Below are 25,000 nucleotides of genomic sequence, written 5' to 3' on the forward strand. Positions count from 1 at the left end.
TGTCTAAACCTAACCTTATTCCTAACCTTAACCTCAGTAAAACTATGTCTAAACCTAACCTTATTCCTAACCTTAACCTCAGTAAAACTATGTCTAAACCTAACCTTATTCCTAACCTTAACCTCAGTAAAACTATGTCTAAACCTAACCTTATTCCTAACCTTAACCTCAGTAAAACTATGTCTAAACCTAACCTTATTCCTAACCTTAACCTCCGTAAAACTATGTCTAAACCTAACCTTATTCCTAACCTTAACCTCCGTAAAACTATGTCTAAACCTAACCTTATTCCTAACCTTAACCTCAGTAAAACTATGTCTAAACCTAACCTTATTCCTAACCTTAACCTCAGTAAAACTATGTCTAAACCTAACCTTATTCCTAACCTTAACCTCAGTAAAACACAGTATCAGTTGTGGCAGCGGTGGCCGAACGGATAGCGGCGCGGTCTTGATACCGGAAGGTTCCCAGTTCGAATCAGCCGTCCGACACGTTAAAATTACCACCGCTGAAATGCCCTTGAACAAGGCATCAACCACTACGATGAAATGTGTTCTATGAGCAGGGCCTGGCTGGAAACAAGTTCTTGAGCTTAGCCCAGATACCCTGGGTAAATATAGATTTCATTTCATTTCATTTCAGTCAGTTTGAGCAGATTCCATTCAAATTGGCTACTATGACAGCCTATGAATTCCACAGGCCTGGGTATACAACCTGACCTGGCGGGGATATGCGGCTCATCGCATCGCACGGCAACTGGCACGAGAATTAGTCAGTCTGGCCCCGCCCCTTTTCCACTGGTTGGTTCCCAATGGGAACCGGTTCAGTTCTTTTCCACCGGTTGGTTCCCAATAGGAACCGGTTCAGTTCTTTTCCACTGGTTGGTTCCCAATAGGAACCGGTTCAGTTCTTTTCCACTGGTTGGTTCCCAATAGGAACCGGTTCAGTTCTTTTCCACTGGTTGGTTCCCAATAGGAACCGGTTCAGTTCTTTTCCACTGGTTGGTTCCCAATAGGAACCGGTTCAGTTCTTTTCCACCGGTTGGTTCCCAATAGGAACCGGTTCAGTTCTTTTCCACCGGTTGGTTCCCAATAGGAACCGGTTCAGTTCTTTTCCACCGGTTGGTTCCCAATAGGAACCGGTTCAGTTCTTTTCCACTGGTTGGTTCCCAATAGGAACCGGTTCAGTTCTTTTCCACCGGTTGGTTCCCAATAGGAACCGGTTCAGTTCTTTGTGGTTCTTAGTCCATGAGCCAGAGCTCCAACATTGGAAGGTTAATTATGAATTGAGTGGATCAAAACCACACCTATATTAGATTGTTATCACCATGAAACTTCCCCAGTTGAGTACTTACACGAAGACAATGATTTATTGTATTACATATTTTACATTTTTTAAATATGCAAATGAGGCATTATGTAGGAAAATATGCAGAATAATAGAACATATGAAAAAGCTACTACTGTGGAAGGGTTATCATGTATTCATTTACTTGTCTTGACCAATGTTGGAGCTCTGGCTCATGGACTAAGAACCACAAAGAACTGAATCGGTTCCTATTGGGAACCAACCAGTGGAAAAGAACTGAACCGGTTCCTATTGGGAACCAACTGGTGGAAAATAACTGAACCGGTTCCTATTGGGAACCAACCAGTGGAAAAGAACTGAACCGGTTCCTATTGGGAACCAACCAGTGGAAAATAACTGAACCGGTTCCTATTGGGAACCAACTAGTGGAAAATAACTGAACCGGTTCCTATTGGGAACCAACCAGTGGAAAAGAACTGAACCGGTTCCTATTGGGAACCAACCAGTGGAAAAGAACTGAACCGGTTCCTATTGGGAACCAACCAGTGGAAAAGAACTGAACCGGTTCCTATTGGGAACCAACCAGTGGAAAAGAACTGAACCGGTTCCTATTGGGAACCAACCGGTGGAAAAGAACTGAACCGGTTCCTATTGGGAACCAACCGGTGGAAAAGAACTGAACCGGTTCCTATTGGGAACCAACCGGTGGAAAAGAACTGAACCGGTTCCTATTGGGAACCAACCGGTGGAAAAGAACTGAACCGGTTCCTATTGGGAACCAACCGGTGGAAAAGAACTGAACCGGTTCCTATTGGGAACCAACCAGTGGAAAATAACTGAACCGGTTCCTATTGGGAACCAACCAGTGGAAAATAACTGAACCGGTTCCCATTGGGAACCAACCAGTGGAAAAGAACTGAACCGGTTCCTATTGGGAACCAACCGGTGGAAAAGAACTGAACCGGTTCCTATTGGGAACCAACCAGTGGAAAAGAACTGAACCGGTTCCTATTGGGAACCAACCAGTGGAAAAGAACTGAACCGGTTCCTATTGGGAACCAACCAGTGGAAAAGAACTGAACCGGTTCCTATTGGGAACCAACCAGTGGAAAAGAACTGAACCGGTTCCTATTGGGAACCAACCGGTGGAAAAGAACTGAACCGGTTCCTTTTGGGAACCAACCAGTGGAAAATAACTGAACCGGTTCCTATTGGGAACCAACCAGTGGAAAATAACTGAACCGGTTCCTATTGGGAACCAACTAGTGGAAAAGAACTGAACCGGTTCCTATTGGGAACCAACCAGTGGAAAAGAACTGAACCGGTTCCTATTGGGAACCAACCAGTGGAAAAGAACTGAACCGGTTCCTATTGGGAACCAACCAGTGGAAAAGAACTGAACCGGTTCCTATTGGGAACCAACCAGTGGAAAAGAACTGAACCGGTTCCTATTGGGAACCAACCGGTGGAAAAGAACTGAACCGGTTCCTATTGGGAACCAACCGGTGGAAAAGAACTGAACCGGTTCCTATTGGGAACCAACCAGTGGAAAAGAACTGAACCGGTTCCTATTGGGAACCAACCGGTGGAAAAGAACTGAACCGGTTCCTATTGGGAACCAACCAGTGGAAAATAACTGAACCGGTTCCTATTGGGAACCAACCAGTGGAAAATAACTGAACCGGTTCCCATTGGGAACCAACCAGTGGAAAAGAACTGAACCGGTTCCTATTGGGAACCAACCGGTGGAAAAGAACTGAACCGGTTCCTATTGGGAACCAACCAGTGGAAAAGAACTGAACCGGTTCCTATTGGGAACCAACCAGTGGAAAAGAACTGAACCGGTTCCTATTGGGAACCAACCAGTGGAAAAGAACTGAACCGGTTCCTATTGGGAACCAACCAGTGGAAAAGAACTGAACCGGTTCCTATTGGGAACCAACCGGTGGAAAAGAACTGAACCGGTTCCTTTTGGGAACCAACCAGTGGAAAAGAACTGAACCGGTTCCTATTGGGAACCAACCAGTGGAAAAGAACTGAACCGGTTCCTATTGGGAACCAACCAGTGGAAAAGAACTGAACCGGTTCCTATTGGGAACCAACCGGTGGAAAAGAACTGAACCGGTTCCTATTGGGAACCAACCAGTGGAAAAGAACTGAACCGGTTCCTATTGGGAACCAACCAGTGGAAAATAACTGAACCGGTTCCTATTGGGAACCAACCAGTGGAAAATAACTGAACCGGTTCCTATTGGGAACCAACCGGTGGAAAAGAACTGAACCGGTTCCTATTGGGAACCAACCGGTGGAAAAGAACTGAACCGGTTCCTATTGGGAACCAACCGGTGGAAAAGAACTGAACCAGTTTAAAATGTCTTCTACATCCTGACAGTTTAAAATGTCTTCTACATCCTGACAGTTTAAAATGTCTTCTACATCCTGACAGTTTAAAATGTCTTCTACATCCTGACAGTTTAAAATGTCTTCTACATCCTGACAGTTTAAAATGTCTTCTACATCCTGACAGTTTAAAATGTCTTCTACATCCTGACAGTTTAAAATGTCTTCTACATCCTGACAGTTTAAAATGTCTTCTACATCCTGACAGTTTAAAATGTCTTCTACATCCTGACAGTTTAAAATGTCTTCTACATCCTGACAGTTTAAAATGTCTTCTACATCCTGACAGTTTAAAATGTCTTCTACATCCTGACAGTTTTCTGAAAAAGCTGTTTCTATGTCAGTCGTTCTTCGATTTTTCAAAAATAGCAGATCTACAAGCTCGTAGCGCGCCACTTGGTGGCGCACTATGCGCTTGTAGATCTGCTATTTTTGAGTGGTGTAAACCACTCCTACGACTGGCTTTGTTAGTTTACGTGTCTGTCTGTCTGTTCGTACCAAAAAATGAGCATGGTTGCTATGGTCACCCAGTTCACACGGGTGTGATTTCATTACGTCAGCCTAACCCTAACCCTAACCCTAACCCTAACCCTAACCCTAACCCTAACCCTAACCCTAACCCTTAACCTCAGTAAAACTATGTCTAAACCTAACCTTATTCCTAACCTTAACCTCAGTAAAACTATGTCTAAACCTAACCTTATTCCTAACCTTAACCTCCGTAAAACTATGTCTAAACCTAACCTTATTCCTAACCTTAACCTCAGTAAAACTATGTCTAAACCTAACCTTATTCCTAACCTTAACCTCCGTAAAACTATGTCTAACCCTAACCTTATTCCTAACCTTAACCTCCGTAAAACTATGTCTAAACCTAACCTTATTCCTAACCTTAACCTCAGTAAAACTATGTCTAAACCTAACCTTATTCCTAACCTTAACCTCAGTAAAACTATGTCTAAACCTAACCTTAACCTCAGTAAAACTATGTCTAAACCTAACCTTATTCCTAACCTTAACCTCAGTAAAACTATGTCTAAACCTAACCTTATTCCTAACCTTAACCTCAGTAAAACTATGTCTAAACCTAACCTTATTCCTAACCTTAACCTCAGTAAAACTATGTCTAAACCTAACCTTATTCCTAACCTTAACCTCAGTAAAACTATGTCTAAACCTAACCTTATTCCTAACCTTAACCTCAGTAAAACTATGTCTAAACCTAACCTTATTCCTAACCTTAACCTCAGTAAAACTATGTCTAAACCTAACCTTATTCCTAACCTTAACCTCAGTAAAACTATGTCTAAACCTAACCTTATTCCTAACCTTAACCTCAGTAAAACTATGTCTAAACCTAACCTTATTCCTAACCTTAACCTCAGTAAAACTATGTCTAAACCTAACCTTATTCCTAACCTTAACCTCAGTAAAACTATGTCTAAACCTAACCTTATTCCTAACCTTAACCTCAGTAAAACTATGTCTAAACCTAACCTTATTCCTAACCTTAACCTCAGTAAAACTATGTCTAAACCTAACCTTATTCCTAACCTTAACCTCAGTAAAACTATGTCTAAACCTAACCTTATTCCTAACCTTAACCTCAGTAAAACTATGTCTAAACCTAACCTTATTCCTAACCTTAACCTCAGTAAAACTATGTCTAAACCTAACCTTATTCCTAACCTTAACCTCAGTAAAACTATGTCTAAACCTAACCTTATTCCTAACCTTAACCTCAGTAAAACTATGTCTAAACCTAACCTTATTCCTAACCTTAACCTCAGTAAAACTATGTCTAAACCTAACCTTATTCCTAACCTTAACCTCAGTAAAACTATGTCTAAACCTAACCTTATTCCTAACCTTAACCTCAGTAAAACTATGTCTAAACCTAACCTTATTCCTAACCTTAACCTCAGTAAAACTATGTCTAAACCTAACCTTATTCCTAACCTTAACCTCAGTAAAACTATGTCTAAACCTAACCTTATTCCTAACCTTAACCTCAGTAAAACTATGTCTAAACCTAACCTTATTCCTAACCTTAACCTCAGTAAAACTATGTCTAAACCTAACCTTATTCCTAACCTTAACCTCAGTAAAACTATGTCTAAACCTAACCTTATTCCTAACCTTAACCTCAGTAAAACTATGTCTAAACCTAACCTTATTCCTAACCTTAACCTCAGTAAAACTATGTCTAAACCTAACCTTATTCCTAACCTTAACCTCCGTAAAACTATGTCTAAACCTAACCTTATTCCTAACCTTAACCTCAGTAAAACTATGTCTAAACCTAACCTTATTCCTAACCTTAACCTCAGTAAAACTATGTCTAAACCTAACCTTATTCCTAACCTTAACCTCAGTAAAACTATGTCTAAACCTAACCTTATTCCTAACCTTAACCTCAGTAAAACTATGTCTAAACCTAACCTTATTCCTAACCTTAACCTCAGTAAAACTATGTCTAAACCTAACCTTATTCCTAACCTTAACCTCAGTAAAACTATGTCTAAACCTAACCTTATTCCTAACCTTAACCTCAGTAAAACTATGTCTAAACCTAACCTTATTCCTAACCTTAATCTCAGTAAAACTATGTCTAAACCTAACCTTATTCCTAACCTTAACCTCCGTAAAACTATGTCTAAACCTAACCTTATTCCTAACCTTAACCTCAGTAAAACTATGTCTAAACCTAACCTTATTCCTAACCTTAACCTCAGTAAAACTATGTCTAAACCTAACCTTATTCCTAACCTTAACCTCAGTAAAACTATGTCTAAACCTAACCTTATTCCTAACCTTAACCTCAGTAAAACTATGTCTAAACCTAACCTTATTCCTAACCTTAACCTCAGTAAAACTATGTCTAAACCTAACCTTATTCCTAACCTTAACCTCCGTAAAACTATGTCTAAACCTAACCTTATTCCTAACCTTAACCTCCGTAAAACTATGTCTAAACCTAACCTTATTCCTAACCTTAACCTCAGTAAAACTATGTCTAAACCTAACCTTATTCCTAACCTTAACCTCAGTAAAACTATGTCTAAACCTAACCTTATTCCTAACCTTAACCTCAGTAAAACACAGTATCAGTTGTGGCAGCGGTGGCCGAACGGATAGCGGCGCGGTCTTGATACCGGAAGGTTCCCAGTTCGAATCAGCCGTCCGACACGTTAAAATTACCACCGCTGAAATGCCCTTGAACAAGGCATCAACCACTACGATGAAATGTGTTCTATGAGCAGGGCCTGGCTGGAAACAAGTTCTTGAGCTTAGCCCAGATACCCTGGGTAAATATAGATTTCATTTCATTTCATTTCAGTCAGTTTGAGCAGATTCCATTCAAATTGGCTACTATGACAGCCTATGAATTCCACAGGCCTGGGTATACAACCTGACCTGGCGGGGATATGCGGCTCATCGCATCGCACGGCAACTGGCACGAGAATTAGTCAGTCTGGCCCCGCCCCTTTTCCACTGGTTGGTTCCCAATGGGAACCGGTTCAGTTCTTTTCCACCGGTTGGTTCCCAATAGGAACCGGTTCAGTTCTTTTCCACTGGTTGGTTCCCAATAGGAACCGGTTCAGTTCTTTTCCACTGGTTGGTTCCCAATAGGAACCGGTTCAGTTCTTTTCCACTGGTTGGTTCCCAATAGGAACCGGTTCAGTTCTTTTCCACTGGTTGGTTCCCAATAGGAACCGGTTCAGTTCTTTTCCACCGGTTGGTTCCCAATAGGAACCGGTTCAGTTCTTTTCCACCGGTTGGTTCCCAATAGGAACCGGTTCAGTTCTTTTCCACCGGTTGGTTCCCAATAGGAACCGGTTCAGTTCTTTTCCACTGGTTGGTTCCCAATAGGAACCGGTTCAGTTCTTTTCCACCGGTTGGTTCCCAATAGGAACCGGTTCAGTTCTTTGTGGTTCTTAGTCCATGAGCCAGAGCTCCAACATTGGAAGGTTAATTATGAATTGAGTGGATCAAAACCACACCTATATTAGATTGTTATCACCATGAAACTTCCCCAGTTGAGTACTTACACGAAGACAATGATTTATTGTATTACATATTTTACATTTTTTAAATATGCAAATGAGGCATTATGTAGGAAAATATGCAGAATAATAGAACATATGAAAAAGCTACTACTGTGGAAGGGTTATCATGTATTCATTTACTTGTCTTGACCAATGTTGGAGCTCTGGCTCATGGACTAAGAACCACAAAGAACTGAATCGGTTCCTATTGGGAACCAACCAGTGGAAAAGAACTGAACCGGTTCCTATTGGGAACCAACTGGTGGAAAATAACTGAACCGGTTCCTATTGGGAACCAACCAGTGGAAAAGAACTGAACCGGTTCCTATTGGGAACCAACCAGTGGAAAATAACTGAACCGGTTCCTATTGGGAACCAACTAGTGGAAAAGAACTGAACCGGTTCCTATTGGGAACCAACCAGTGGAAAAGAACTGAACCGGTTCCTATTGGGAACCAACCAGTGGAAAAGAACTGAACCGGTTCCTATTGGGAACCAACCAGTGGAAAAGAACTGAACCGGTTCCTATTGGGAACCAACCAGTGGAAAAGAACTGAACCGGTTCCTATTGGGAACCAACCGGTGGAAAAGAACTGAACCGGTTCCTATTGGGAACCAACCGGTGGAAAAGAACTGAACCGGTTCCTATTGGGAACCAACCGGTGGAAAAGAACTGAACCGGTTCCTATTGGGAACCAACCGGTGGAAAAGAACTGAACCGGTTCCTATTGGGAACCAACCGGTGGAAAAGAACTGAACCGGTTCCTATTGGGAACCAACCAGTGGAAAATAACTGAACCGGTTCCTATTGGGAACCAACCAGTGGAAAATAACTGAACCGGTTCCCATTGGGAACCAACCAGTGGAAAAGAACTGAACCGGTTCCTATTGGGAACCAACCGGTGGAAAAGAACTGAACCGGTTCCTATTGGGAACCAACCAGTGGAAAAGAACTGAACCGGTTCCTATTGGGAACCAACCAGTGGAAAAGAACTGAACCGGTTCCTATTGGGAACCAACCAGTGGAAAAGAACTGAACCGGTTCCTATTGGGAACCAACCAGTGGAAAAGAACTGAACCGGTTCCTATTGGGAACCAACCGGTGGAAAAGAACTGAACCGGTTCCTTTTGGGAACCAACCAGTGGAAAATAACTGAACCGGTTCCTATTGGGAACCAACCAGTGGAAAATAACTGAACCGGTTCCTATTGGGAACCAACTAGTGGAAAAGAACTGAACCGGTTCCTATTGGGAACCAACCAGTGGAAAAGAACTGAACCGGTTCCTATTGGGAACCAACCAGTGGAAAAGAACTGAACCGGTTCCTATTGGGAACCAACCAGTGGAAAAGAACTGAACCGGTTCCTATTGGGAACCAACCAGTGGAAAAGAACTGAACCGGTTCCTATTGGGAACCAACCGGTGGAAAAGAACTGAACCGGTTCCTATTGGGAACCAACCGGTGGAAAAGAACTGAACCGGTTCCTATTGGGAACCAACCAGTGGAAAAGAACTGAACCGGTTCCTATTGGGAACCAACCGGTGGAAAAGAACTGAACCGGTTCCTATTGGGAACCAACCAGTGGAAAATAACTGAACCGGTTCCTATTGGGAACCAACCAGTGGAAAATAACTGAACCGGTTCCCATTGGGAACCAACCAGTGGAAAAGAACTGAACCGGTTCCTATTGGGAACCAACCGGTGGAAAAGAACTGAACCGGTTCCTATTGGGAACCAACCAGTGGAAAAGAACTGAACCGGTTCCTATTGGGAACCAACCAGTGGAAAAGAACTGAACCGGTTCCTATTGGGAACCAACCAGTGGAAAAGAACTGAACCGGTTCCTATTGGGAACCAACCAGTGGAAAAGAACTGAACCGGTTCCTATTGGGAACCAACCGGTGGAAAAGAACTGAACCGGTTCCTTTTGGGAACCAACCAGTGGAAAAGAACTGAACCGGTTCCTATTGGGAACCAACCAGTGGAAAAGAACTGAACCGGTTCCTATTGGGAACCAACCAGTGGAAAAGAACTGAACCGGTTCCTATTGGGAACCAACCGGTGGAAAAGAACTGAACCGGTTCCTATTGGGAACCAACCAGTGGAAAAGAACTGAACCGGTTCCTATTGGGAACCAACCAGTGGAAAATAACTGAACCGGTTCCTATTGGGAACCAACCAGTGGAAAATAACTGAACCGGTTCCTATTGGGAACCAACCGGTGGAAAAGAACTGAACCGGTTCCTATTGGGAACCAACCGGTGGAAAAGAACTGAACCGGTTCCTATTGGGAACCAACCGGTGGAAAAGAACTGAACCAGTTTAAAATGTCTTCTACATCCTGACAGTTTAAAATGTCTTCTACATCCTGACAGTTTAAAATGTCTTCTACATCCTGACAGTTTAAAATGTCTTCTACATCCTGACAGTTTAAAATGTCTTCTACATCCTGACAGTTTAAAATGTCTTCTACATCCTGACAGTTTAAAATGTCTTCTACATCCTGACAGTTTAAAATGTCTTCTACATCCTGACAGTTTAAAATGTCTTCTACATCCTGACAGTTTAAAATGTCTTCTACATCCTGACAGTTTAAAATGTCTTCTACATCCTGACAGTTTAAAATGTCTTCTACATCCTGACAGTTTTCTGAAAAAGCTGTTTCTATGTCAGTCGTTCTTCGATTTTTCAAAAATAGCAGATCTACAAGCTCGTAGCGCGCCACTTGGTGGCGCACTATGCGCTTGTAGATCTGCTATTTTTGAGTGGTGTAAACCACTCCTACGACTGGCTTTGTTAGTTTACGTGTCTGTCTGTCTGTTCGTACCAAAAAATGAGCATGGTTGCTATGGTCACCCAGTTCACACGGGTGTGATTTCATTACGTCAGACATTACGTCAGACCACAGTTGATCAGTCTATATAAGACCTTACACCACTCAGTTCACACGGGTGTGATTTTTCAATAGCTAAAGCATAACATAATGCTAACACCAAAAGGGGTTCCCGCCCAAAAGGGGTTTTAACTGAGCCATGTATGATAATGTACGAACAACACGCATTTGTGCGACCGTGCCACAGACTGTATCCAATTAGCCATGGTTCACATGACGCTCGTATACTTCACAGTCATGTTTCAGGGCTAGTATCAAATATGAAGGACTGACTATCATAAACGATACAGACTAGAGAGACACCTCAGAGAGACACCTCAGAGAGACACCTCAGAGAGACACCTCAGAGAGACACCTCGGCAACAATATCGCAGAGACAGTTTGTGTAATTTTGGACCACAAGTAGCCCTTCAGTCCCTCCCCCAACCCATCCTTGTCCAATAGGCACGTTAGCAGCAAAGACATTTGAATCCTGTTTGGGAAAGTAATATGACGTTATGCACACACACATTCAATTAAACATCAAAACATTAAAACGCCAACATTGACATTGAAGGGAAAACTTATGTCATATGTAAACGAGCAAATCGGGTAACCAATCCCATGTCGGCGGGAGCGCTTGGCCAATAAGGGACCACCTTGTGTACCTTATGCAGCGCTTAGCCAATAAGGGACCACCTTATGTAGCGCTTGGCCAATAAGGGACCACCTTATGTAGCGCTTGGCCAATAAGGGACCACCTTATGTAGCGCTTGGCCAATAAGGGACCACCTTATGTAGCGCTTGGCCAATAAGGGACCACCTTATGTAGCGCTTGGCCAATAAGGGACCACCTTATGTAGCGCTTGGCCAATAAGGGACCACCTTGTGTACCTTATGTAGCGCTTAGCCAATAAGGGACCACCTTATGTAGCGCTTGGCCAATAAGGGACCACCTTATGTAGCGCTTGGCCAATAAGGGACCACCTTATGTAGCGCTTGGCCAATAAGGGACCACCTTATGTAGCGCTTGGCCAATAAGGGACCACCTTATGTAGCGCTTGGCCAATAAGGGACCACCTTATGTAGCGCTTGGCCAATAAGGGACCACCTTATGTAGCGCTTGGCCAATAAGGGACCACCTTATGTAGCGCTTGGCCAATAAGGGACCACCTTATGTAGCGCTTGGCCAATAAGGGACCACCTTATGTAGCGCTTGGCCAATAAGGGACCACCTTATGTAGCGCTTGGCCAATAAGGGACCACCTTATGTAGCGCTTGGCCAATAAGGGAACACCTTATGTAGCGCTTGGCCAATAAGGGACCACCTTATGTAGCGCTTGGCCAATAAGGGACCACCTTATGTAGCGCTTGGCCAATAAGGGACCACCTTATGTAGCGCTTGGCCAATAAGGGACCACCTAAATTGTGTCAACTAAATCCTCATTAATTGCAAACTAGATTCAACATACTCAAGCCTGCATACATTCTAAATATGCCCCCGAAATATTGTACTGAGCAAATGGACTGTTACCACCTTCAATAATAATGATAATAATAGTCTTTATTGTCTCCACATCATATATTTTTTTTGTCATGGACACTTGTACAAAACATTAATAATTCTACTCGAGTTGGAAGCATTAAGACCCATTTTAACCCTCAATGGCTTCCTTTCTGAAAAATAACGTCATTGTAAAAAGATTCACGCGTTTAGATATTCTATATACAATGAGATGCAGACGGGAGCTGGTGCCACTTGGACCCGGACGTAACGTAGGACGGGAGCTGGTGCCACTTGGACCCGGACGTAACGTAGCACTACAAAATGACCCGGACGTAACGTAGGACTACAAAATGACGTCGGACTTAAATACTGAATGGCCGTTTTTAGTCCAAGGAGTGTTTTTTTTTGAAAAACGAATGGATTCAGAATCATGAAAACCCCCTAGTTTGACATGATGTCACATGATGCTGAAAGCAAAGGGAAATCTAGAGAATATCTGCCTTATATAGGATGTCTATAGAGCATCGCAGTCCCGCCCCCTTCCATGACGACGCCAGGCCCAGTCCCGTCCCCTTTCATGACGACACCAGGCCCAGTCCCGCCCCCTTCCATGACGACGCCAGGCCCAGTCCCGCCCCCTTCCATGATGACACCAGGCCCAGTCCCGCCCCCTTCCATGATGACACCAGGCCCAGTCCCGCCCCCTTTCATGACGACACCAGGCCCAGTCCCGCCCCCTTTCATGACGACACCAGGCCCAGTCCCGCCCCCTTCCATGACGACGCCAGGCCCAGTCCGCCCCCTTTCATGACGACACCAGGCCCAGTCCGCCCCCTTCCATGACGACACCAGGCCCAGTCCCGCCCCCTTCCATGACGACACCAGGCCCAGTCCCGCCCCCTTTCATGACGACGCCAGGCCCAGTCCCGCCCCCTTCCATGACGACACCAGGCCCAGTCCGCCCCCTTTCATGACACCAGGCCCAGTCCCGCCCCCTTTCATGACGACGCCAGGCCCAGTCCCGCCCCCTTCCATGACGACACCAGGCCCAGTCCGCCCCCTTTCATGACGACACCAGGCCCAGTCCCGCCCCCTTTCATGACGACGCCAGGCCCAGTCCCGCCCCCTTTCATGACGACGCCAGGCCCAGTCCCGCCCCCTTTCATGACGACGCCAGGCCCAGTCCCGTCCCCTTTCATGACGACGCCAGGCCCAGTCCCGCCCCCTTCCATGACGACACCAGGCCCAGTCCCGCCCCCTTCCATGACGACGCCAGGCCCAGTCCGCCCCCTTCCATGACGACACCAGGCCCAGTCCGCCCCCTTCCATGACGACGCCAGGCCCAGTCCCGCCCCCTTTCATGACGACGGCAGGCCCAGTCCGCCCCCTTTCATGACGACGCCAGGCCCAGTCCCGCCCCCTTCCATGACGACGCCAGGCCCAGTCCCACCCCCTTTCATGACGACGGCAGGCCCAGTCCCGCCCCCTTTCATGACGACACCAGGCCCAGTCCGCCCCCTTTCATGACGACACCAGGCCCAGTCCGCCCCCTTTCATGACGACACCAGGCCCAGTCCGCCCCCTTTCATGACGACACCAGGCCCAGTCCGCCCCCTTTCATGACGACGCCAGGCCCAGTCCCGCCCCCTTTCATGACGACGCCAGGCCCAGTCCCGCTCCCTTTCATGACGACGCCAGGCCCAGGAAATAGTTCCCAATGCATTTTCCCTCACAGACATTTCAAAACGTATTTATTTAAAAACCTTATAAGCGTCGTACGAAGCCAACTCTTGTCGTGACAAATCATGACAACAAACACAATATTTTGGACCAAACAAATAATTACAAAGAAGAAAAACAACAAAGAAAGTGTTGTAACCTGCCGTTTTCTTCTTCTTTCTAATTATTGTTGTTCGGCCCGAAAAATTGTGTTCATTGTCATGATTTGTCACGACAAGAGTTGTCTTTGTCCGCGGCGTAAACGTCTTTAAATAAATACTTTCTGAAAAGTCTATGAGGGAAAATGAACGGGGATTTCTTTTCCGGGTCTCTCGAGGGGGCGGGGCTGCGACGCTCTATGGTGGCCATACTGTACAGGCCATTTTCAACACCTTCCTTTCAGACAATTCCAGGCAACTTTTTAAGTGGTGCAACCACTTCCTTAAGTGACTATGTGTGTGGCTGGGTGCGTCTGAGCACGAAACAAACAGCATGGTTGTTTTTCACCACCTGTGCGCAACCTAACACACACACAAACACACGCACATATTAACTGTATGATTTCGGCTGTGCCAGTACAGTACAGTACAGTAGAGGGACCCCCACACGGTAACTCACCGGAATCGGGCCGGCACCCTGGGTGCGTTCCTGTGGGTCTGGAACCCCTCCCCTCCGGGGACCCCCACACGGAGTTGCACCACTTACTTCACATGGGTGTGATTTCTTTCTGTTATTCAGGATATATTGAAGATACAAAATCAACTGAGTTTGGGTTTTTTTTTTGCAATTAGTTTGAGGTCAAATCACATTATTACTGGACTAAAGTGTTTCACAAGCAAAATTATCCTTCGTATAAAAATATCACAAATACAAATAAAAAAAATAAAACCAGTACAAAACATTTATTCAAGTTAACCGTTGGAAACAGAAATCAAAGTTTGTCGAGACAAAATGCAGTGAAGACACACTGTGTTACAAACATGTTGAGATGCTTCTGAAGTGAACAAAACAAAACAGTACTTTGACCCAATTAGCTGCTTCTGACTCGTATAAAAAACGACACCTGTATCAGGGTGCACCTGCCTGGTATAAAAACTGCACCTGCCTGGTATAAAAACTACACCTGCCTGGTATAAAAACTACACCTGCCTGGTATAAAAACTACACCTGCCTAGTATAAAACACTACACCTGAACTATACCTTCCTGGTATAAAAAACTACACCTGTGTGCAGGGTGCATCTGCCTGGGAGGAATACAAAGAAATAAACAAAACAACAAAAAATTGATTCAGGATGAACCCTCGTGTAGCACAACAAAACAATGTGTGTTTTTTTCAGGAGGGTGAACCCTCGTGGTGTAAAATGAACCGTGGGTTTTTCAGGGTGCATCTGCCAGGTATCGACACAAGCTACGACAGCGACCCATCTCGTGACAACGTGCGTGCCGACTATGCATTGTCCTGTTTAGAGGTCTGTGTGTGTGCGTGTGTGCGTGCGTGCGTGCGTGTGTGTGTGTGCGTGTGTGTGTGGGTGTGATAGTAGTAGCAGCGTGCACTTGTTGTGGTTTACAAACTCAGAGGTAGTTTTGAAATGATGAGGAGATATATTTGCATATCGGCCACGCTACGGTCAGGATCCTGAAGACCACCTGTAAAATTACGTCTTATATCGGGGGGTGGGGTGGGGGTCTTATCGGGGGTGGGGTGGGGGTCTAACCCTAAGCGGGGGTCCGTTGTTCCACAGAGGGTTTTATGGGCAGAGGAGGAGGGGCTTTGGGAGGAGGCGGGGCTTTGGGAGGTCACGCCCAAATACCCTCGCAAGGCCCGAAAAGAGCTTGAACTGATCAACCGGTATTGCTGCGCTCGAACGGCAACCATCTGCGCCATTAGCACAGATATTATTAGCACGTTAAGCTAGCTGCGACAATGTGTTATTAGCACATTAAGCTAGCTGCAACAATGCATTATTAGCACAGATAGCCTAGCTGAAACAATGCGTTATTAGCACGTTAAGCTAGCTGCAACAATGCGTTATTAGCACAGATAGCCTAGCTGAAACAATGCGTTATTAGCACGTTAAGCTAGCTGCAAAAATGCATTATTAGCATGTTAAGCTAGCTGAAACAATGCGTTATTAGCACGTTAAGCTAGCTGCGACAATGCGTTATTAGCACGTTAAGCTAGCTGCGACAAAAAAAGTGTTAATAGCACTGATAGCGGCCTCTAGCTGCAACAAGGTAAAACAAACGTGCTGGCAAATGACCACCAGAGGGCGCGCTCCTCGTAACCAACGTTGAAATATCATCTGCTGGAGGTAGTAGAGATGCTTAACTCCTTGTGTTAGCCTAGTAGAGATGCTTAACAAGTATGTGGAAGAATTACAAAAAGAAAAAAAAACCTTTCTGTGTACATGCTGCCCCCTAGGTGTTTCCCTGGGGCATTGCAGCACCACAGCGCTACCCCCTAGGTGGTTCCCTGGGCCATTACAGCACCACAGCGCTGCCCCCTAGGTGGTTCCCTGGGGCATTACAGCACCACAGCACTGCCCCCTAGGTGGTTCCCTGGGGCATTACAGCACCACAGCGCTGCCCCCTAGGTGGTTCCCTGGGGCATTACAGCACCACAGCGCTGCCCCCTAGGTGGTTCCCTGGGGCATTACAGCACCACAGCACTGCCCCCTAGGTGGTTCCCTGGGGCATTACAGCACCACAGCGCTGCCCCCTAGGTGGTTCCCTGGGGCATTACAGCACCACAGCGCTGCCCCCTAGGTGGTTCCCTGGGGCATTACAGCACCACAGCACTGCCCCCTAGGTGGTTCCCTGGGGCATTACAGCACCACAGCGCTGCCCCCTAGGTGGTTCCCTGGGGCATTACAGCACCACAGCGCTGCCCCCTAGGTGGTTCCCTGGGGCATTGCAGTGCAAGGCGAGGTATCGTAACGGTTTTGATCTGCGCTCGACTCGGTCGAAGGTTTGTGTGAGGTCGCTTCGTAAAAGGCTGACTGAGGCGTATGTGTGTGTGTGTGTGTGTGTGTGTGCGTGCGTGTTACTCTTACAGCAGTATATATATAAAGGGGGGGAAGGGCCCATTAAAGGAGTAGTTCACATTTTTTGGGGGTGAACCTTAAACATTGTAGTCCTGACACCAGATTCTACAAATGTCTTCTAAAATCATGAGTTGTTTCTATATCAGTGGTTCTCACAGGGTTAAAACCTCATGTTTCTATATCAGTGGTTCTCACAGGGTTAAACCTCATGTTTCTATATCAGTGGTTCTCACAGGGTTAAAACCTCATGTTTCTATATCCAGGGACATCCCCCCCGCCCAAAAAAAAATAGCAGATCTACAAGCTCGTACGAGCTTGTAGATCTGCTATTATTATATAGCTAAAGTATAACATAATGCTAAAAACACCAACAGGGGTTCCCGCCCTGAATGGGTTAGCCCCAAATATACAGAGACCCCCCCCCCCCCCAAAAAAAAATAAAAAATAAAATAATGAAAGAAAAAGGACAATGACGACACAAAACAAAATGGAATCAGGAAATGAAATAAAACAAAAACGTTGAGAGGTCAATAGAAGTGGTTCAAACAAGTCTTGGAACTTTTGGAGCTGGTTCTGTTCTGAGGTAGAGTCCATAGACTCTATGGACTCCGAGGTAGCTCTGGTCCAGAGTCCATAGGATCCTATGGACCAGAGCTGGTTGTGTTCTGAGGTAGCTCTGGTCCAGAGTCCATAGGATCCTATGGACCAGAGCTGGTTGTGTTCTGAGGTAGCTCTGGTCCAGAGTCCATAGGATCCTATGGACCAGAGCTGGTTGTGTTCTGAGGTAGCTCTGGTCCAGAGTCCATAGGATCCTATGGACCAGAGCTGGTTGTGTTCTGAGGTAGCTCTGGTCCAGAGTCTAGGACCTAGAGCCCATAGACTCTAGGTTCTAACGCTATGGACCAGAGCTGTACTGTACTGTACTGTACTGTACTGTACTGTACTGTACTGTACTGTACTGTACTGTACTGTACTGTATGAGAGGGTTTTACGGATCTGGTTCTGTTCTGAGGTCGGTACGGTACGGTACGGTACAGTACAGTACAGTACTGTATGGTACGGTACAGTACAGTACAGTACTGTATGGTACAATACAGTAAGTACAGTACAGTACGGTACGGTACGGTACGGTACGGTACGGTACGGTACGGTACAGTACAGTACAGTACAGTACTGTATGGTACGGTACAGTACAGTACAGTACTGTATGGTACAATACAGTAAGTACAGTACAGTACGGTACGGTACGGTACGGTACGGTACAGTACAGTACAGTACTGTATGGTACGGTACAGTACAGTACAGTACTGTATGGTACAATACAGTAAGTACAGTACAGTACAGTACAGTACAGTACAGTACAGTACAGTACAGTACAGTACGGTACGGTACGGTACGGTACGGTACAGTACAGTACAGTACAGTACAGTACAGTACAGTACAGTACAGTACTGTAAGGTACAGTACAGTCAGAGGGTTTTATGCAGATCTGAGGTAGAGGCTGTGCTGCTCCTCTCCTCTGGGGGGCGCTAGTCCTCCTCGGGAGAATCCTCCATCTCTTCCTCTTCCTGTGGAGCACAGGAAATGATGACATTAGGATTAGTTTACATTTAAATAATAATAATAATAATAATAATAATAATAATAATAATAATAATAATAATAATAATAATAATAATAATAATAATAATAATAATAATAATAATAATAATAATAAACATTATTTAGAGGTTTATTAGACCTGATGGAATCTGGGCCCTCTGTCTGGACTGCAGGGCCCAGATTAGCCAATCTCCATATATGGAGCTGGCCTGTTCTGACATCACAATGATGTTAAATAAATCTAGGGGTGTGGCTAAGAATCAGGGGGTTGGACTAGGGGTGTGGCTGAGAGTAAAAACCCGTAGGTACCTCTGAAAACCTATAGCTTCTGATTTGACGTCCAGGCCAAAATGAAGGGAACACAACTGTACGTCTGTAGTTCTGACATCTGCATAGAGTCCATATTTGGGCATGCCTGACAAATAACTCCTTATATGGCCATAAAAGGGACACAGACATAATAAATGGGCGGGGCATGCATTTACAACTTGCATCGTTCCAAGTAGGCCAGTGCCCGACGGGCACCGCTCTAGTTCCATAAATGAGAAAATTAATGTTTAAGAAGTCGTGAAAACAGCCGATCTACGAGCTATTGGCTCACCTAAAGAGTTTGGGAACCAGCTCCATATATGGAGCTCTAATTTGGGCCCTGTCCAGAGCCCGGGCAGAGGCTTTTGTGGCGGTTCTGGACAACCGGCTGTACGACGGACTCGACACCGGGCACTGCACTCCCTGTGTTTATTTAAAGACCTTTTAAGCGTCGTACGAAGCCAACTCTTGTTGTGACAAATCATGACAACAAACACAATATTTTGGACCAAATAAATAATTACAAAAAAAGTGTTGTATCCTGCCGTTTTCTTCTTCTTTCTAATTATTTGTTCGGCCCGAAAAATTGTGTTTCTTGTCATGATTTGTCACGACAAGAGGTGGCTTTGTACGAGGCTTAAAAGGTCTTTAAATAAATACTTTTTGAAATGTCTATGAGGAAAATGAACGGGGAATCATTTCCCCGCCCCCTGGTAGGGGGCGGGACTGGGCCCTGGTAGGGGGCGGGACTGGGCCCTGGTAGGGAACGGGACTGGGCCCTGGTAGGGGGCGGGACTGGGCCCTGGTAGGGAACGGGACTGGGCCCTGGTAGGGGGCGGGACTGGGCCCTGGTAGGGGGCGGGACTGGGCCCTGGTAGGGAACGGGACTGGGCCCTGGTAGGGGGCGGGACTGGGCCCTGGTAGGGAACGGGACTGGGCCCTGGTAGGGAACGGGACTGGGCCCTGGTAGGGAACGGGACTGGGCCCTGGTAGGGGGCGGGACTGGGCCCTGGTAGGGGGCGGGACTGGGCCCTGGTAGGGAACGGGACTGGGCTCTGGTAGGGGGCGGGACTGGGCCCTGGTAGGGGGCGGGACTGGGCCCTGGTAGGGGGCGGGACTGGGCCCTGGTAGGGGGCAGGACTGGGCCCTGGTAGGGAACGGGACTGGGCCCTGGTAGGGGGCAGGACTGGGCCCTGGTAGGGAACGGGACTGGGCCCTGGTAGGGGGCGGGACTGGGCCCTGGTAGGGGGCAGGACTGTGGCGCTCTACATAATGTGTTTTTAGGTATTTCAAAGTGTCCCTTTAACTATAAACTGCACCCTATATTTCAATCTGTGTACGAACAGAGTCGTCACAACTCTCTCATCCATATATGGCTCTGGAAGTGACGCAACGTGAGCTTGTACATCTGATTACATTTTTTGAGGTGCAACCACTCCCTTACGGAGCTATGTGTGTGTGTGGGTGGCTGGGTGGGTGGCTGGGTGGCTGGGTGGCTGGGTGGGTGGCTGGGTGGGTGGCTGGGTGGGTGGCTGGGTGGGTGGCTGGGTGGGTGGCTGGGTGGGTGGCTGGGTGGGTGGCTGGGTGTGTGGCTGGGTGGGTGGCTGTGTGGGTGGCTGGGTGGGTGGCTGGGTGGGTGGCTGTGTGGGTGGCTGGGTGGGTGGCTGGGTGGGTGGCTGGGTGGGTGGCTGGGTGCGTCTGAGCTCGAAAACAGCATGGTTGTTTTTACCCCACCTGTGCACAACCTAGCACAGCCTATATGATGATTTCAGGTGTGCCAGTACAGTACAGTACAGTACAGTACAGTACAGTACAGTACAGTACAGTACAGTACAGTACAGTACAGTACAGTACAGTACAGTAGAGGGACCCCCACACGGTAACTCTGTCATTTCTCAACCGTTTCGGACGCGGGGCGGCTCGCCGGAATCGGGCCGGCACCCTGGGTGCGTTCCTGTGGGTCTGGAATACCCCCCACCCCCCCACACGGAGTTGCACCACTCACTTCACACGGGTGTGATTTGTTTTTTAATATGATTAAATTAGTAGTTCAATTAAATTTATATTGATTTCAAGTCACTCACCTGAGCAGGTTTTTTCTGGACCACTTGCTGAGGCTGGAGAAACACACAGGAGATTAATATTAATATTAAAGCAGAAATGTCCCTCAAAGTTCTTTATAATGGTTTGAGCCTCAATCACCACTCTGATAAAACCAGACCTTGTCATTTCTTTCTGGACTTTGAAAGCAGTTTTAGCTGCAGTACCACAATGTCCTGGGGTGGTGGGGGTGCTGACATGCAGATTATTTAATATTTGAGTCATTATAATATTGATGCTAGATAAAACCAGGCTTGTTTCCATTCCACGCCAGCTTGGAAAATCAACAATGGCGGACATTGTAAACAAAGTGGAAATGCAAATTTGGAACTGAAGACTGAAGAAGAGGAGGAATTATACAAAGTAGGGTGACATTGATGACATCACGATGAGGACAAAATCAGTCGAGCTGTTCCTGAGAGCAATTTCCATTAAAGCACCTATAATATGATATGAAAGCCTGATAGTTCAAAATTGGTTATTTGTGGGGATAGAAAACACATATGGGAGCCCCAAAAACACAAACGAAATGGAAAAAGTTGAATTTTATGTTATAGGTCCTTTAATATTATTATTATATTATTATTATTATTGAGTGGTGCAAACCACTCCAACAACTGGCTTTGTACCCGTGTTTGTTCGTACCAAAAAAACGAGCATGGTTGCTATGGTCACTGACATCACGTCAGACCACAGCTGATCACCTTGCATATAAGACCTTGCACCACTCAGTTCACACGGGTGTGATTTTTATTATTACTACTACTACTACAGCACAGGTCGTCAGGATTCGAACCCGCGGCACTGCAGCCCAGGGTGCCTGGACCGCTAGGCCGGTGCTGGACCGCTAGGCCGGTGCTGGACCGCTAGGCCGGTGCTGGACCGCTAGGCCGGTGCTGGACCGCTAGGCCGGTGCTGGACCGAGTGGACACCGGGCCGAGTTCTTCCTATTCTGTAGGACCAACCCTGGCTTAGGACACGTGCACGCACTCACACGTGCACTCACACACACATATGCACTCACACACATGCGCACACACACATGCACTCACACATAAGCACTCACACATATGCACTCACACACGTGCACACACACACATGCACTCACACATAATTTATGCACTCACACACATGCGCACACACACATGCACTCACACATATGCACTCACACACGTGCACTCACACACATGCGCACACACACATGCACTCACACACATGCGCTCACACACATGCGCACGCACACGTGCACTCACACATATGCACTCACACACACATGCGCTCACACACATGCGCACACACACATGCACTCACACACATGCACTCACACACATGCGCTCAAACACATGCACTCACACACATGCGCTCACACACATGCACTCACACACATGCACTCACACACATGCACTCACACACATGCGCACACACATGCACTCACACATATGCACTCACACACATGCACTCACACACACATGCGCTCACACATGCGCACACACACATGCGCACACACACACATGCACTCACACACATGCACTCACACACATGCACTCACACACATGCACTCACACACATGCACTCACACACATGCACACACACACATGCACTCACACATGCACTCACACATGCGCACACACACACGTGCACTCACACACATGCGCACACACATGTGCACTCACACACATGCACTCACACGTGCACTCACACACATGCGCACACACACGTGCACTCACACACATGCGCACACACATGTGCACTCACACACATGCACTCACACGTGCACTCACACACATGCGCACACACACATGCACTCACACACATGCGCACACACACGTGCACTCACACACATGCGCACACACATGTGCACTCACACACATGCACTCACACGTGCACTCACACACATGCGCACACACACGTGCACTCACACACATGCGCACACACATGTGCACTCACACACATGCACTCACACGTGCGCTCACACACGTGCACTCACACACATGCGCACACACACATGCGCACACACATGTGCACTCACACACATGCACTCACACACATGCGCACACACACGTGCACTCACACACATGCGCACACACACATGCGCACTCCGTCTGTCTGTCTGTGTCTCTCTACCCCTCCCCCATCCTTCGGAACACACAACTTATGAATGGCACCTATCAGGAGGAGGGGGGGGGGGGGGGGAGGGGATTGGGGGGGGGGGGGGGATTAGGGGGGAATGTGCCCTGGGGGGAGGGGGGGGGGGGTCCTGGAATGTGGAGCATTCCATTCCTGAAGCGGAGGAAACAAGAAGCCTTTTGTTGGAGAGAGAGAGAAGTGTGTGTGTGTGTGCGCGCATGTGTGTGTGTGTGTGCATGTGTCTGTGTGCCCATGTGTGTGCGCGCACGTGTGCTGTGTGTGCATCTGTGCGCGCATGCATGCATGTGTCCATGTATGCGTGTGTGCGCGTGCGTGCGTGTGTGCGTGTGTGTGCGCACGCATGTGTGTGTGTGTGTGTGTGTAGAGTTGAATTCCGGCCACAAGGGGGCAGCATGTGGCACGGCCCACCATTGCCGTTTGACCTATGACCCCACGTGACCCCATGTGACCCCTGAGAACTCCTCCTCCTCGACACAATGTATAATTTATCATTAACAAATGTACTCATTTAACTAATTGGTTATTGTCGACACTCTGCTGAGTGGTGCAATGACAACTTCCTGGACCTAAAACTCATGGAATAAAGCAACATTGTCCAGGGTGTTTTAGAGAAGGGAGAAGAGTCTGGGACGTGTGGAGCGTTGTCCAGGGTGTTTTAGAGAAGGGAGAAGAGTCTGGGACGTGTGGAGCGTTGTCCAGGGTGTTTTAGAGAAGGGAGAAGAGTCTGGGACGCGTGGAGCGTTGTCCAGGGTGTTTTAGAGAAGGGAGAAGAGTCTGGGACGTGTGGAGCGTTGTCCAGGGTGTTTTAGAGAAGGGAGAAGAGTCTGGGACGTGTGGAGCGTTGTCCAGGGTGTTTTAGAGAAGGGAGAAGAGTCTGGGACGTGTGGAGCGTTGTCCAGGGTGTTTTAGAGAAGGGAGAAGAGTCTGGGACGCGTGGAGCGTTGTCCAGGGTGTTTTAGAGAAGGGAGAAGAGTCTGGGACGCGTGGAGCGTTGTCCAGGGTGTTTTAGAGAAGGGAGAAGAGTCTGGGACGCGTGGAGCGTTGTCCAGGGTGTTTTAGAGAAGGGAGAAGAGTCTGGGACGTGTGGAGCTTTGTCCAGGGTGTTTTAGAGAAGGGAGAAGAGTCTGGGACGTGTGGAGCGTTGTCCAGGGTGTTTTAGAGAAGGGAGAAGAGTCTGGGACGTGTGGAGCATTGTCCAGGGTGTTTTAGAGAAGGGAGAAGAGTCTGGGACGTGTGGAGCGTTGTCCACGGTGTTTTAGAGAAGGGAGAAGAGTCTGGGACGTCCAGGGCGTTTTAGAGAAGGGAGAAGAGTCTGGGACGCGTGGAGCGTTGTCCAGGGTGTTTTAGAGAAGGGAGAAGAGTCTGGGACGCGTGGAGCATTGTCCAGGGTGTTTTAGAGAAGGGAGAAGAGTCTGGGACGCGTGGAGCGTTGTCCAGGGTGTTTTAGAGAAGGGAGAAGAGTCTGGGACGTCCAGGGCGTTTTAGAGAAGGGAGAAGAGCCTGGGACGCGTGGAGCGTTGTCCAGGGTGTTTTAGAGAAGGGAGAAGAGTCTGGGACGTCCAGGGCGTTTTAGAGAAGGGAGAAGAGTCTGGGACGTCCAGGGCGTTTTAGAGAAGGGAGAAGAGTCTGGGACGCGTGGAGCGTTGTCCGGGGTGTTTTAGAGAAGGGAGAAGAGTCTGGGACGCGTGGAGCGTTGTCCAGGGTGTTTTAGAGAAGGGAGAAGAGTCTGGGACGTCCAGGGCGTTTTAGAGAAGGGAGAAGAGTCTGGGACGTCCAGGGCGTTTTAGAGAAGGGAGAAGAGTCTGGGACGCGTGGAGCGTTGTCCGGGGTGTTTTAGAGAAGGGAGAAGAGTCTGGGACGCGTGGAGCGTTGTCCGGGGTGTTTTAGAGAAGGGAGAAGAGTCTGGGACGTGTGGAGCGTTGTCCAGGGTGTTTTAGAG

General features: G+C 47.2%; 1 protein-coding gene across 1 annotated transcript in view; it reads right to left on the reverse strand.

The window, feature by feature from the left end:
* Window positions 1-18,431: 18,431 nt before the first annotated feature.
* Window positions 18,432-25,000, reverse strand: part of hmga2 (high mobility group AT-hook 2) — a gene marked incomplete at both ends in the record, with an annotated part of 18,062 nt that continues 11,493 nt past the window's right edge. The window contains 2 exons of the mRNA XM_079531192.1: window positions 18,432-18,470; window positions 20,898-20,930. Coding sequence (XP_079387318.1) covers window positions 18,432-18,470; window positions 20,898-20,930 — 72 coding nt within the window. The remainder of the gene's footprint in view (window positions 18,471-20,897; window positions 20,931-25,000) is intronic.

This window comes from Electrona antarctica, assembly GCF_951216825.1.
Source record: "Electrona antarctica genome assembly, contig: scaffold_58, whole genome shotgun sequence".
Taxonomy (NCBI): Eukaryota; Metazoa; Chordata; class Actinopteri; order Myctophiformes; family Myctophidae; genus Electrona; species Electrona antarctica.